Consider the following 16464-nt stretch of genomic DNA (forward strand, 5'->3'; position numbering starts at 1 on the left):
AAATGTTTTGAGAATGATGAGGGCAATGAATGTACAAATTGATGTGTGTATGGATTGTGATAAGAGTTGTATGAACCCCTAATAAAATTATTAAAAAATATTTAACACCTTATTACTTGATCTCTCTTTTGTCACTTTTAAAATTTGTTCTACTACTTAATATTTTCTTTCTTTTTGATTAAGGTTTTTTTTCTGTTTTACTTTATTATTGTTATTAGTTTTGCTTTTGGGGGTTCAATTCTCTGTATGAAGTCTAGGATAGGTAAATCTACAGAGACAGTGACAGGATTAATGGTTTATTGGGGGTAGCGCAGGGGAGATTGGGAGGAAATGGGGGTGAATAACAGTGAGCATAAGAAAAAAGAAAATGTTCTAAAACTAATTATAGTGATGAGTGTACAATTCTTCTGAATATGATTAAACTGTTTAAACGCATGATATGTGAATTACATGCCAATAAAACTGTTTAAAATATTTTTGAAACTTTTAAACTGTATTTTGGCTGAAAGTTTACAGAGTAAATTTGTTTTCCATTCAACAGTAAACACTTTTTACATTTTTCCCCTTTGTGACAATGGTTGAAATTCTTGAAATGTTTTTATTTCCTATAGTAATTTTATACTAATGGTATCTGTTCCTACTGTTTATTTTATACTGCCATGTTTCTTGGATCAGCAATCATTTAAATGTGAGGGCTTGGCGAGACTGACAAGAGCACCCTCTTCTGGTAGCATGGTGAAATACTCGTTTTGAGGGGAGGAGGACAGAAATCTTGGATTTTGTGATTCTCTTTTCGGAGGACCTGCTCTTCTACATGTCCCCGTAGGGCTCCCAGAAGTGATTTTTCTTGCAAGCTACCTACCGCCTCTAATCCTATCTATGTCAAGGCCCTTACTTTGATGCCCAAGGAGCCAGAGTTCCAGCCTCTCAAGCCTCAGGCGTGTTCTCAACATGTATCCACTCAGGGCGGGTTCTTCTCTTTTTTGGAAGTGAGGCATTCCATACTGGTTCCCACTCCCTCTCCCTCCTCTGAACTCTTCCCTCCGGTGCTGTGTTTGAGTGGAGTGTTCCTATAGCTACTGCCATACAATTCGAAGTTTGTAGGATTTGGTCTAGTAGATGTGGTGGTCGTGGGCTATGGGTGATTTTATTTGTTCTCTTTGTTTATTTATAGAGCGTGGTTTCTTTTAAAAATGTGTGGGAAGATGTCAATTTAGGCAGCTACCATTGTTTTACAGGAACCTAGAATGCTCCAGAAAGTGTGACTTTAGAGAAGCCTTTTAGGGGGTGCGGTGGGGAAGCAAACCTGCAAATGTTCCTGGCATTATCTCATCTACACTGAAAGAACTCAAGGGATAAAGGAGAGGCATAAATGAGACACGAGCTAATTTTGCAGAAGGCTCAGTACTCTGTCCTGAGTGAAAGGAGGCAGCTTACCTGGGTAAGGTTCCACTGTAGCTGTTGAGCTGGCTGAACCCCATACATGGTCTGGGGCAGAGCCGCCATGCTTGCCATGTAGCCAGCCTGCTGGGTAGTCATCATTCCGTTTGGCACACCCATCATTGATGCCTGCATGCCCCCCATGTAGCCCGCAGGCATGGCCATCGGGGCAGCAACCATCCCAGAAGCTCCTGGCTGAGCTACCATGCCTACTGGTGGGGGCATCATGCTCCCTATTATGCTGTTCGGAGGTGTGACCCCAGGGAAGTTGGGGTAGGCTGTGGGATATGCCATCTGAGCTGGAGCCATGAACATTGCTGCCAAGAAAACACACAGACAGACCTGTTAAAGAGGGAAGAGTTCATAGTCAACCTAAACCTCCCCAGCCACTCCTTCCAGCTACAATTCCTCATCTACACAGCAAAGCAGCCCGATGGGTCTCCTACAGGATTTACTATGGCTCACCCTTAGGTCACTGTCCAAGCCACTTCCCTTTTAGGATGCAGATCCAGACCATGCGTCAGACTTCGTAGCCATGTGACACCCGACCCCACAGAAGTATGGCTCTGAGTCACCCTAATTCCTATTTGTCCTCACTTTGTGGCTTCACGGGAAATATCAAGTTCAGGCTTGTCTGGGGTCTGATGTCCTGGCTCCCACAGCAATAGCAATCTATTAGAATAAATCATCCCTGCGTGTGAATCCTCAGGTCTCTGTCTGCACTTTCCCCCATGAACTGTACCTTGGGCAGGCATTTGAGGAGTCTGGGATCCATACAGTGAGAGGATGGAGTCCTTAGATAGCTGTTTCTTGCCTGTTTCCTCTGATTTGCTTCCCGGCTCAGGAAACAGGTTCAGGTTTTCGGGAACTGAGCCGGCACTCCCTGCAGTCGGCATGGATCCTACAGCCTTGGGACAAAGAGGGCCGGGGAAGAATTGGAACACTCCTCATGGGGCCTCTCCCTTACATCGCTGCTGCTTCCAAGACTTGCAGTAAGAATCAGTGGCTCATATTAATACTTCATCCCTGACATTCCAAATATCTGCAAACCCCTGATAGTTATGCTCTGGTCTAGGTCTTTGCTCTACATAAGCAACATGGTCTGGTGCAAAAACAAAGCAATCAGAATAAAACTCCACACGTGATGCAGCCAGAGAGAACAGCTTAAATGTCAGTACAGCCACTTACTAGTTGTGTGACCCCAGGCTATTCACATAACTTTTCTGAGCCAGTGTTTCCTTATCTGGAAACTATCTATTTTACAGGAGTGTGGTCAGAATTTAATATACAAAATGGTAAACCAAACCAAACCGAAGTAACCCCAAGGAAGTATAACTTGGTTCCATGGGTAAATTATCAAAACCCTCCTTTCCAGAACATTCTTCAGTCCTGGGAAGCCCACACGTCTCACCTTTCTGGAAACTGAAGAAGATGGGGATGGAATGCTGGCCAAAAGATCTAAGTCCTTCTCTAAGGTATTGCTGGTCTTACTAGTTGCAATGGAGCAGGCCACAGGAGCATCTAAAAAGAGAGAGAAACGTTAAAATGTAGCCCTGCTCCGTAAGGCCATGCCTGTCTTTAATACTAGACAAAAAAGCAGCTAGAAGAAGGTGGACCTCCAAATCAGGAGCAGGCTTACAGGAGGTCTCTCAAAAGAAGCCTCGCCTCACATTTCCCAGAGTGCTTTGAAGGAGGCCTACAGCCACCTAGCAGGCTTAAGATAGGAGAAACCCAAGCCTGAAGGCTAGAGCAGCCCCCCCGGGAGGTGGGGCTGGTTGGCTCTTTTCTGGCTATTTGAGGGACAGAGCTGTGTAGGATTCATTTTCTGAGAGAAAAGAAAGATAGATAAATTAGAAGCAATAACTTAAATCAGCAGAACTGGCCCGAGACCAAGTATAACCATTGGTACTGTGAAAAGGGTAGGCTCTGTTTTTGAAAGCAGCAGAATCTCTAGTCCCGTTTCGACGGTTTGGAGGACAATGAGGAGGAGGCCATTCCACAAACGGGTCACACACATGAAAAATGAAAGGGGTGGGGCACAGGGGGTGGAGTAGAGGGAAATGGCTCTCACATGCTGGTTTACTGAGCGATTCGTACTTGCCAAGCACTGGGCTGAGAGCTTTAGAGGATTCTCTCATGTAAGCCTCCAACACCCCTGAAGTAGAGTATCACCCCCTCACTGTACAGATCAAGACCGTGGATGCTCAGTGGCTGAGGTAGGTAACCCACGGTCTCAACCACTTCACTCAGCTACTGCGCTGAAAAGTGTCAACACCGAACGCTTTCTCAGAGCAACTTCTTCAATTGAAAACACCCAGGAAGAATGTGAGAGAAGATGCTTAGTGAAGAAGACATACACTGGAGAAGCCATGTCTACCTCCCCAGGGGTCACTGGGACTTCACTGTGCGCTGCAAAAGGACGGAGCTGAAAGGTTGAACTCCAACTCTTACCAAGGCCCAGCAAGTCCATGACAGGCGCTGTGGATTTGGGGGAGCTTTTCCGAGGTAGCTGAGGGTCTTCTTTTTTCTGTGGCTAAGGTGGAAATGTGTTACAAAAAGAAATAAGCAGGCACTTTTGAACTTTTTCTCCCCTCACCTCTCTAAGGCTGTGTGCTCTAAGCGCTTTTATCCAAAGAGAGCTACCAAAGAACAGGGAGAGTCAAAGGAAAGATGGAGGAATCGAGAGAGGAGGCACAGGTGCATAAAGCAAACCTAAAGTCAAAAGGGGAGAAATCATCTGTGCTTATTTGGCTCTGTCACCATGACAACCACAGATCAGGGGGTCAAAAGAGGCAGCATCTTTCAGTCCTAGGAAAAGCCAAAAACATAAACAGGTATCTCATGGCACAAAAAGCCAGGAGCCAACAAATCTCCCAATGGTTAGAACATGGTTTATTTTCATACCAACAGGGAGATCAGTTTGATGATGACCTAAGGTCACTGTGTCCAGATCGCTAATGCCTGGGTTCTGCACACAGTGCGACTCAGAATGATGGACAGCTCTGCCTCGGGCAACAGTACCAAGTCCTCTCTCCCAAGATTCCAAGCTCTTAGGTAAGGGAATCTACTTACTCCAGTCCCAATATCTCCCGCGAAAAAAGAAAGGTGTCCATTTCAGTATCACAAAGCCAGGATACCAGAAGGGATCACTTACAATGGATTCATGTGGCCTACCTTCTGAACTGTTCTCAAATGCAAAAGGAACTGAAGTACAAAAAGCCCAACACGGAAGAGGACTAATGTGGGGGTGGCATCTTCTCAGAAGGTCTCACATGGGCCTTGGCCTTGTGGCATGGAACATGTCTGTGGCTCCGATGGCACAGATGCAGTACCAAAGCTCCTTCTGGCCCCAAGCCCCAGTGTTACAGAGAGATCAGGCAGTCGCACGGCCATGGGGAGCAAGCGGGAATGGCAGCAGACAATTTAATCTAAATGTGACACCTTTTAGCACCGGTGTCAGGGTGAAAAACAGTATCACCCTCACCTCACACTCGCACAGAGCCCTCTCACCTGCTACCCCACATAGATAAATGTCCCCCAGGCCAGCCACATGGTGCAATTTCTCACTTACCATCTTCACTTTCTCAAAGACAACAGGTTCCATTTTCTTCTCTGGAGCTGGTTCACTTCCTCTTTTCCACTTGTCATCTTTTTCTTTCTATTAATTAAAAAAAATAAGACAAAGAACCCAAGCCCCTCGGTGAGTAATAATCAATAACTTATAATCCCAAATGTGCTCCCGGCCAAAAAACAAAACACCTCACTGCCATCAAGTCAATGCCAACACATAGCAGCCCTGTAAGACAAGGTGGAGTGACCCCTGCGAGTTCCCGAGACTGACTGTTCACAGAAGTAGAAAGCTCCATCTTTCTCCCGCAGAGCAGCTGATGGTTTTGAACTGCTGACCTTGCAGTTAGCAGCCTCACCCATAACTACTACACCACTATGCAACCAGGGCTCCAAGTGCCCCAAAAGGATTAAAAAATAAAATCAAAAAACCCTATTAACGTGATGCAAGAGTGTGACAAACTTGGGGGTGCCCGTGGTGTAGGGACACAGAGGTGATCATTTCCATATGAGCCTCTATGCTGTCAGAGGCATGGCCAACACCTTCCGAAAAACAAACTCACTGCCATTGAGTTGATTCTGACACATAATGACCCTACAGGACAGGGCAGACCTGCCTCTGTGGGTTTCTGAAACTGTACTCTTTCCAGTAGCACAGAACCCCAACTTCCTCTACAGAGACCGGTGGTTTCCAACTACTGACCTTGTGGTGAGCAGCCCAAAGCATAAGCACTAACCATTAGGGGGACCATCTCCTGGCAGCCAGCACCTTAAGCAACCCATAATGACCTGACTCCAGGTTCTGTCTCACCCACTTGTGACATTTTCTGTTTAAGCTATCTACAGAGGCTAAGAAATTTTACTCATTTACTGCCCATTTCTGTCCCAGTTTATTTCTGTCCTTCAAAATGTGGAGCTTCTCCCCTACATTTTGGGACACCGGTATAGAAGTTCATCTTCATCCTTTTTAGCACATACACTTTATAATTTTATACATTCAACCATAGGCCATTTTCATCTCCTTTAAAAAAGGCCAGAAAGTAAATCTCAATTACAAGTCCCTTAAAAATTAGAAAACAAAACAAAAAATTGCAAGGAATAGGATAGCATACAAAAGAAAGCAATGTTCAACCTTGCTAATGATCAAAAATATAATTTAAAATGCATTTTGGGGTGTCAGGAGGATTTGATTAACACCGCCATCATCTAATAGCGATAGGGTTGAAATGAAGCCAGTACTCTTATACGTGGAGGGAAAGCAATGCAGAACAGAGCAAAATGATGAAGCCCCTGAAAAGACATCAGCAAAGGCAGGCAGAGACAAACCTGGAAACTTGTTGACCTATGTAATATCAAACTGAAAATATATCTTAAGAAATTAATCCAAAAGGCAGAAAGAGTTAGATGTGCCAAGAATTTCATCCTATAATTGGATTGCTACAGGAAAACTTAAAAACAAAATACCTAGACCATAGAAAAGCCACTCAATGGAAGATGGTGCAACAATTAAAAATTTTGAGAACCTCATCAATATCATGTAGATACATGAGATGTTAAATGGAATAAAAGCAGAGGACATTCTATGTAACTCTTATAATTATGGCCCTCCAAAAAGTACCTCTATAAGAGGGGTGGGAAGTGCAGAGCCCTTTGAAACCAGATAGGCCTACTGGAATGTGCCCTTTGATTTCCTGACTGCTGCTTTCATGGGAGTGAACTGTGGTTCCTAGCAAAATGCAATCATTGACAACTTCAATATTTTCTGCATCTATAACTTCAATATTTTCTGCAAGATACTGCTTACTGATCAAGTCAGGAGGATTTTTGTTTTCTTTATGTTGAAGTGTAATTCATTTATATTGAAGATGGTAGTTCTTGACTATCAGTAAGTTCTTCAAGTTCTCCTCTGCTTTCAGCAAGCAAGGTTGTGTCATGCGCATACCACAGGTTGTTAATGAGCCTTCCTCCAATTCTGGTGCTCCCTTCTTCTTCACATAATCCAGCTTCTCAGATTACTTGCCCAGCATCCAGGTTGAATAAGTATGATGAAAGGCTAGAACTCTGATAACTCATACCTTTCTAATTATAAGTCATACAGTAAACTCTTGTCCTGTTAGAACAACTACCTCTTAGTCTATGTACAAGTTCTACCTGAGCACAATTCAGTGTTCTGGAATTCCCATTCCATAATTTATGATGAACCACACAGTCTAATACCTTTGCACAGTCAGTAAAACACAGGTAAATATACTTCTGATATGCTCTGCTTTTAGCCAACATCCATCTAACATCAGCAGTGTCCCTCCATCCATGCTGATCTTAAGTCGGTTCCAACTCATAGTGAGCCTATACCCAACAGAACAAAACACTGCCCGGTCCTGTGCCATCCTCACAATTGTTCTCCTGTCTGAGCCCGTTGTGAAGGCACGGTGCCAAGCCTTCCTCTTTTCCACCGCTCTGCCACTCTACACGCATGCTGTTCCTCTCCAGGGATTGGTCTCCGCTCACACATATCCAGAGTACACGAGGCAGTCTCCCATCTCGCCTCTGGGTTGTACTTCGGTGTGCTCTTTGTCAGTCCACGATACTGTCAACATTCTTCTCCAACCACAGCTCAAATTCATCGACACTGCTTCAGTCTTCCTTAGTCAATGTCCAACTCTCACATGCATGAGGCAACTGAGATGATCATGGTTAAGTCAGGCATTCTTTACTCCTCCAAGTAATAGCCTTTAAAGCAGTCTAGTGCAGCAGATTTACCCACTGCAGTGCATCGTTTGATCGGGTTGTTGAAACATTTCTATTGGTATTATTCATCAAGAAATTTGGTGTCATTTCTATCATCAAGGCCCTATTTTCCAACTAAATCTTTCTTCTTTGTTTCAATAGTCCTTTGATAATCTAGTCATTTAGTGGTTCTCGTTCAGCTATCATATTTTATTCTTCCAGAAACCATGTGCTGGACTTGTCCAAGATGCCTCGGATGAACCGTGTACTTGACAAGTCATCAGTATACTGGGTGGGGTGTGGCAGGTATGCTTTACCCAAACTGAAGAAACGTTAATGACTAACTGCATCTGAATTTCTTGACTTCATTTATAGAAAGAAACAAAAACAAAACAGGTACACATATATACACATATACCTTATACCTATATCAAGGCTTTCAAAAAATTAGTCAGGAAATTCCATTACCTTTTCATTTCATTTTTTTCTACCACCTTTTTAAAACCTCTTCATATCCTGTTCCATTTGATCTAGTATACCCAACATGTTCATGTCAATAAATAAGTTGTAACTAGGAATCACTAACATCATTTGAATATAGACCAAAGCAAATAATTCATTAATAGTTTGCCCTGCTAATCCCTGAGGTAGAACTTTTTCCATGATATCTTATGGTCTTCATTCCATACTGGCTCTTTTACACTTCAGTAATTTTTAAATGTCTTTATAGAATCTTGGCAGCTGTTCTTCAATTTCTTTCCCTAACTTGATTTAAAAGCAAACCACCTCTTATGATCAAAACTTGGAAGATTTACAACTAACCCTAAAGGCATTGATGTCCAGGCTCCGGTCCATGTATTTCTTCTTCTCATATTTATCTCGGATAAATCCTTCAACAGCTCTGCGAAAAGCTTATTAAGGATGAAAAAAAACCAAAACACACTTGCCAACAATATGAATAAAAAAGGTCAATTTGTACCCCATTAAGCTTTGTTCTCCCTCCCTCTTTCCCTCCCTCCCTCCCACCTGCTGTCTCTATTTGGCTCACATGCAATAGAGACCTGCTGTCTCTATTTGGCTCACATGCAATAGAGACCTGCTGTCTCTATTTGGCTCATATGCAATTTCTCTGACCAAAACTTTGGAATGCCTCTTTCACAGTGACCACAGTGAATAATTATCTCCCATGATTTTCCATGGGAATGATAAGAGCAACAAAAGGATTATCCTTAATTTTGACCTTAGAGGCAGCTACAGCTGTTCTAGAATACAATTCAAGTAGTCAATTGTCTGTTTTAAGCATTTGGGCAGAAGAGTGCCCCTAAAACATGCACACTTGTGCCCCATTGTCAGAAGGTTCCCAAATCTACATTTTTTAATATGTTCTAACTGTACCCACCAAAAAGAAAACTCTGACAAAATGATTTACCGATCACATGTGGAGAAAGAATGCCTTTGGGGAACTGGCTTGTTTGCTGGGTGCCATCTCTTGTGAGGGGCAGGGGAATAAAGTTATCAATAAGCTAGTCAGTGACTGTCACTTCTTTCACGCAGGGCACCGATAGGCAATAAAAATGGATGGCGGCTTTGCTGATTGCCAGGGCTCAACAAAGCACAGTAACTATTCATCAGACAGTGGTTTCAGAGATCCCCAAACTGTGGGAGATGTCACTCTGTAGAAGAATACACAGTGAAACCACTGCAGTCTTCATTCCTAAATGAGTCTTCCCATGTGACACAACATGACACTTATGACATGAGGAGGTATGCATGTACTTTTTGTGTGTACGCCATATGAGGGAAAAAATGCAAAGACCTTGACTGATCCACATAGAGATTAGCTCACAGGTGACAAGTCTTGTGTGACCTGTTCAAACACCAAATTACCACTCAGCTCTCTAGATTGCTCCAGAAAAGATACGGGTCTATCTGAGGTCGGCGAAAGGTCTCAGGAAGGTAGGCTTCATAAAGTCGGTTTGCTTTTCCATTCCCCATCTCTTGCATGCACTGTAGACAAAGAGAATGTCAGGTTAAGAGCGGCTGAAAAGTTCTCCACAAATCCCATCGCTTTCTACAGACGAGAACCAATCTAGAGAGTGGCAGAACCAAGATTTCAGCCTGTATATTCTGATGTCCAATTCATGATTCTCTCTACTCCACTGAAACTCTTCAACCATTTGCCTCCACGGCTGTCTTTTTGTTATTTGGTTTTCTCTTCTATGGGTCCTTTGCATGGAAAGATTTGCCTACAAGATTATTTAATTTACCAGTAGGTTAAGCTCTCATTTGGAAATCCAAGACACACAGCTACCAATCAACTGATGAAATTGGCAGGCAATACTCATTATTACAATTTGAGTTTATTACTATTCATTAACCTCTTCAGATCTATTGCCAATATGTTTAAATGAAAACAAAATGTTTGCCACGGGCGTCGATTCTGGCCCTTGATGACCCCCCGGTATTATACAGAGTGGCAATGCCCAGAGGGTTTTCTGGGCTGTCATCAGAATGGAGGCGGTCCATCAGGCTATCTTCTGCAGAACTGCTCAGTGGGTTCAAGTCTCCAGCCCTCAGGTCAGCATACGGTAGAGCCCTGAACTTTCATGAACACAAAAATTCAAGATCTCTTTAAATTGTCAAATTCTCAAGTATGGGTTCCTTTTTAAGGGAGAGGAAAGTATAACTGTAAATATAACTCACCTTTTAAAATCTTTACTGACTCTATATATGATCTAAAGTAATTGGTAAGCCATTTTGTGGCTGAGAATAACCTCTTCTTTCCATCACCAACACTAGCAATTAGCTTTGTTTGGATTCTCCCAACCCCAAATCACTTTATTTCCTCCCCGCAAAAATTTCACTTAAAAAAAAAATGAAATGCAGGAATAGAGAACAATGAAGCTACAAGATGCAGACCTTAGGCCAGCTGAGCTCACTCAGTAGTTTGAGTGACTCACTCAAACCAGTCTACCAACCCAACAGCAAGTGAGATTCATAAGAGAAGGCCTCAAATAATTTGTGGAAAAATTCCATTACCTTTTAATTCTATTTTTCCAGGAGCTTTTTGAATACCTTTCATACACGTATTTTAACAATAAAATATTATTATAAGCCTATGTTTTGGGTGAGTTTTTCTTTGTGAATATCTAAAACTAAAAATGTTAAGTCTATAAAAGCTACAGGTCTTCGAAAGTAATCCAAAGAGTTTCCTTAATACCTGCATGGGCATATGGGGTGCTAGACTACACTTCGGGGTTTGAAAGAGGTAAAATATAAGTAGAAAAACTCACGTCTTATGATTTTAAATGTCCTTTACTATGGCGTCCCCTTAAAGTATTTGTTAATTTACATATTAAACAACTGAAAGTTCCTTTATCGTCCTTCACCTTTGCCCGACACCCGTCACAAGTGAAATTCATCCACGACGACTTGTACGTGGACACATGCCAGCAGCTGACCGGTGGGTTGTGCAAGTACCTGGATCTGTTCTTGAGTCCACTGGTCGAGGTTAACGGATTTTACCCTGGATATGTGCACCCCGAGATTCCTGTGGATTCCAGCACATCGAATGCAGATGAAGACACCAATGTTCCAGGAGGCCCATCGTGGTCCTGTGAATGTCAGGAACAGGGAATAAAGTACCAATGACAACAGTTCTCCAGGCCCAAGCTGTGCTGTTCTTTGCTCCCCCTGCAAAACACGAGGCACCAACTGAGGAGACTATGCTCAAATAGCATTTCTGCTAGAACAGAGAGACCGAATGTTTGGTTTTGTTGATTGGTTTTGTTGATTGGTTTTGTTGATTCTTCCACGAGGAGCTTTTTGTTTACTTTTTTAGTGTTTAGGTGTATAATTCATGGCATTCATTATATTTATACAATGTGCAAACAACACCAAATATTTAATTCCAGAATATTTACATCACCCCAAAAAGAAACTCTCCCATTAGCAGGCACTCTTAGCTCCTGGTAACAATTCTGATTCCATAGATTTGCCTTTCTGGACACTTCAAATGAATGGAGCTATACAATATGTAGGAGCCCAGGTGGTACTGGAAGGCTAATGGCAAAGTTGGCAGTTCAAATCCACCAGCCTCTCCCTAGGAGACAGTTGAAGCTATCTGCTCCTATAAAGATTTACAGCCTATGTGTCGGAATTGACTTGAGAGCAATGGGTTTGGTTTAGGGTTGGTTTATATAATATGTGGATGCAATGCAGTGAATTGGTACATACGGCTCGTCTTGCCATGGCCTATGTTACTCCCATTAAAAGACTTGTTTTCCTGTGGGGTCTGAGTAAGAAGGTGAGGGAAGATACTGATTGGGTTATATGATTCAGTTGTGAGTGGCTGTTAACAGGATTAATTGTGACTGCCATCTTGCTGGCAAACCTGCTCAGAAATAGGGAGGAGGATCTTACTACCAGCTAGAGAGAAGAGCCAAGAGTGGGCAAAGTGCTGGGACCCTCAAGACTCCTGTGCATTGAGCCAGAGCATGAGACAGCATGGGCTTTCCAGCCCCCAGAGCAAGGAAAGCTGAGTGGTTTGGGGCAGCTAGCTGGTGGGAAGCTGTGTTTGCTGACCTACACATGGAGATGGAGCTAACTAAGGGCCTTTGAGTTGAGGCTTATGGCAGAGTGGCACGCCCTTTGGGGATTTATTGGCAGCCCTAAAATGTGGGCTACCAGTCCCCACAACTGAATGGGTCCAAGTGGTGGCTGTGTAATTAAACCGGGGTAAAATTAAAGAGACATCAGTCAATATAAAGCAGTGGTTTTCAACCTTCCTAATGCCTCGACCTTTTAATACAGTTCCTCATGGGGTAACCCCCCAAACCATAAAATATTTTTGTTGCTACTTCTTAACTGCAATTTTGCTACTGTTCTGAATTGGGCAACCCCTGTGAAAGGGTCATTCGACCCCCAAAGTGGTCACAGCCCAAAGGTTGAAAACCACTGAATTAAAAAGCATGCAAGCGCTCACCTCCCTGACGGCCATAATTCTCAGCAGCCAGGTTCGCACAGAGAGAGAGGGAGGACCTGGCTGGCTATAATCACGGCATAAATACACTTTCGGGGACGTGCAAGCCCCCCTGATTACATCATAATGGGAAGGGGTTGTACAATCAGCATATATCAATCGGAGGGGGACAAGCTAGGGGTGTATATGCAATCAGAAGGGTCAGCACTAAGGGTTACACATGTGACAAGATGGGCAGACCCTAGATTCAAAATGGCAACCTAACCTTGGTCCTCCTTTAAGTTGGCTGGACCTTGTCTCTGGGCTCTCCTTCAGGGAGACAATCCACTCCCCTTATCAGAAGGGAGTGGGCCCTACTTAGGGTGGGACAGACTATGGAGTCTGATTGCTCTAGATGGCTGATAACCCTCGGGAGATAACCTCTAAGCAGCTTGCGCTGGCCTCCGGAGTGTACAGTCATTTACCATGCGTAGCAAGCAGCGTCTTAGGTTTGGCATATATTTGGGGAACAACCTGGGGAAAGACCCTTTTGCATCCCACACTAAAAGAGTTTCGTAGCATTGCAAAAGAGGCCTGCCTGTGGGCACAACAGAGAAGAAACTATCCTGACTGAACATCTCTATCTCGAGCATTTCTCACCTGAATTATAACCTGTTAATTTCCTAATAGGAGCCTGGTGGCATAGTGTTTATGAGTTGGGCTGTGATCCTTAAGGTTCGAAGTTTGAAAAAAAAAAAAAAGTTTCGAAGTTTGAAACCATCAGCCGGTCCTCCAGAGAAAGACTGTATTTACTCCCATAAACAGTCTCAGAAGCATACAGGGCCACTTCTACCCTGTCCTATAGGGCCACTGTGAGTCGGCATTGACTCGATGGCAGTGAGTGAGAACTTCCTAATAAATCCCATAATCGTGAACGTCTTCTGTCAGTTCTGTGTGGCCATTGCAATGATCACTGAACCCAGCCAGAGAAACAGAGTGCCGTTAAGGGACACTTGGTGTCAGAATACGGCAAAAGGGACGGAGGGTGGAGGCATATCTGACCTCTGTCTTGTGCTGATCAGTCACGGGAGCCAAAGGAGGGCAGATGTGCAGCAGATTTTACAATAGCTGATAAAGTGTGTTGAAACCCAGATGTCTTAATACTGAGTTGCTCAGATTAAAAAAAAAAAAAATCCCAGAACAGTGCAAAGCTTCGTCACATTCTGGTGGCCTGGATTCAGTTTTCCTACTAGGTAAAAAGATACAGCCAACCTGAAATTTAAAACTTTATCTTTTCTCCCCTCCCCCAGGCCTATAAAATATGCATCCAGATTAATTTACTAGGATCTTTTCCCCTTGGGCTGATGTCCCTACCTTACCCAGCTCCAATATCTAGCTTCAAGGTGTCTTAATAAAAAAGATGCTTTACCCCCCAAAGTCTTAGGTATGCATTTTAATTTTTAAAAAACTATTACAAGATCAGCCCATCCTTACCAATTTTGCTCATCCTAAAAATCACTCTGGGATATTAGCAAACTCTTCTTCAAAATTCTTTTTTTTTTAAAATCATTTTACTGGGAGCTCTTATCACAATCCACCCATCCATCCATTGTGTCAAGCACATTTGTACATATGCTGCCATCATCATTCTCAAAACATTTGCTTTCTACTTGAGCCCTTGGTATCAGTTCATCTTTTCCCCCTCCCTCCCAAAATTCTTATAATGGAAAAAAGTGACTTCCTTTTGTATGACCCTTACAACAGCTTCCTGAAAACCTGAAGCATTTCTTTCTTGAGCATCCCGCTAAGCAGAAATATGCCACGTGAAATAAGCATGACGTCACAGGTAAAGGTTGTAAGAGCGAAAAGACTGCAGTGGTTTTCTACAGATTCGGAACAACAAAGAGCAGAGACTTAGCTTCTGCAGGACACAGACAATTATTTGCATAGCTTGAGGACTTGAGATCGTTTTTGAAGAAGAACTGCTAACGTCATATGCCAGGAAATCACTCTTCGAAATCTGAGTCCATGATGACTGTAAGTGAAAATCCACGATTATCGTAAGTGAAAATTTAAATGTGGGGGGCAAAGATAGCCCTCGTGTTCTGTGGCAAACACTACAAACACAGAACTCTTAAATCCTCCTTATAACCACCAGGTGGTGATCTTGGCCTGAAGTTTTATCTCGATCCCTTCTTTTTGCTGCTCTCTCCCTAAGCTCAGGTTCCCCTTTTTAAAAGACCATCCACCAGTGCCTCGAGTCCACAGACTTGCGCAGCAGTTCTGCCGGCTGGCTGAAAAGCACACAAGGGATTCAAATGCTTGCTGCAGACCCTGGGGAGTTAGGGGAACATAAAACGAAAAACCTCAACAGAAGTGAACCAGTTTTCTTACTGTGCTGAACAGTATTAGGTTTTAATTTTCTTAAAAGAATTCCGATAAGATCTATATTCTAAAACTTGAAAATGGGGCCAAATATGAATGCTTCATATTTACCATTTTTTCCTTTGCTCTAAAGGCTGGAGTCTAGGAGAACTTATGATAAGATCTTTAAAAATATATTTGTTTCCTAACAAAGTCAGAAGCCAAAACATTAATGAAAAGCTAGCTTTGGAATGTCACCCTTTTTGTTTCTGGGCCGTGGGTCCAGAGAAGGCAATCCCCATCTTCTAAAGCCCAGGATCTCTCCTCTGGCTCCCATTCCAGAGGCTGAGTCCTGCCTTTTGCCCTGGTGGCACAGTGGTTAAGTGCTTGGCCGTTAACCCAGAGGTCAGCAGTTTCCTGGAGAACCTATGAGGCCGTTCTCAGTCAGACAGGCTCAGCATGAGTCGGAATCAACTGAGGGCAGCAGTAAGTGGTGTCTCTGAGGAATGTAAAACGACAACTGGGTGGTCTGGAGCCACTGACAGGCCTCATTACAGAAAGAGGCCAACAGTATCCTCATGACAAGTCTACCCCACATCTACCACTCTTCCTACACTCTTTCTCCAGGGAAATAGTAACAGTGCTACTTCTGACACTCAGTCTCCTTTCACTGTGAGCCCCTGGGTGTCTTACATGCTACATAAAAGATTCGGAAACTAGAGGAGAGGAAAACACATGAGCTGAAAGTTACTTATGTGGCTGGGTATGCAGGGAAATAGTAATTAAAAGCACAGGCTTTGGTGCCACCAAAGATTAAGGTTTGGATTTCAGCTCCATCAGTGATTAGCTATGCGACCTTCAGAGAACTATTTAAACTTCCTAAACCTCAGTTTATTCACCTATAGGTACAATAATATCTACCCCACAGTGCCTAACAAAGAGGGATAATCATAAATGACAGGTACATACAAGGAGGCTTCAAAAAATTTATGGGAAGGGGGGTTGGAGCAGAGACCCAAAGCCCATCTGTAGACAATGGAACAATCCCCCCACAGAGGGGCCATAGGGAAAGGATGAGTCAACCAGGGTGCAGTAAAGCATTGATGAAACACAATATTCCTCTGGTTCCTTGAGGCTTCCTCACCCCCCACTATCATGACCCCAGTGCTGCTTCTCAATTCAGACTAGACCGGGGCATGTACACAGGCATAGATAAGAGGTGGGGGCTGACGACACACAGAATCCAGGAACAGGAGTGGGAATAGCGATACCAGAAGCGGGGGAGTGGAAGGGAGAAAGGGGAAACCGATAGCAATGATCGACACATAACCATACACCCCTCTCCAGGGGGAAGAGCAACAGAAAACATGGGGGGAGACAGCAGTTGGTGTGAGAAATGAAAATAA

At 43.4% G+C, this 16464-nt stretch overlaps 1 protein-coding gene across 1 annotated transcript in view; it reads right to left on the bottom strand.

The window, feature by feature from the left end:
* Window positions 1–16464, bottom strand: part of SMAP2 (small ArfGAP2) — a 64573-nt gene that overhangs the window by 9939 nt on the left and 38170 nt on the right. Inside the window, exons 2-9 of the mRNA XM_004704934.2 lie at window positions 11215–11348; window positions 9656–9741; window positions 8557–8635; window positions 5012–5098; window positions 3892–3973; window positions 2852–2961; window positions 2183–2348; window positions 1438–1757 (exon numbers count right to left, since the gene is read on the bottom strand). Coding sequence (XP_004704991.1) covers window positions 1438–1757; window positions 2183–2348; window positions 2852–2961; window positions 3892–3973; window positions 5012–5098; window positions 8557–8635; window positions 9656–9741; window positions 11215–11348 — 1064 coding nt within the window. The remainder of the gene's footprint in view (window positions 1–1437; window positions 1758–2182; window positions 2349–2851; window positions 2962–3891; window positions 3974–5011; window positions 5099–8556; window positions 8636–9655; window positions 9742–11214; window positions 11349–16464) is intronic.

Source organism: Echinops telfairi, unplaced genomic scaffold, assembly GCF_000313985.2.
Source record: "Echinops telfairi isolate 266 unplaced genomic scaffold, ASM31398v2 ScPeMD7_7457;HRSCAF=8495, whole genome shotgun sequence".
Lineage (NCBI taxonomy): Eukaryota > Metazoa > Chordata > Mammalia > Afrosoricida > Tenrecidae > Echinops > Echinops telfairi.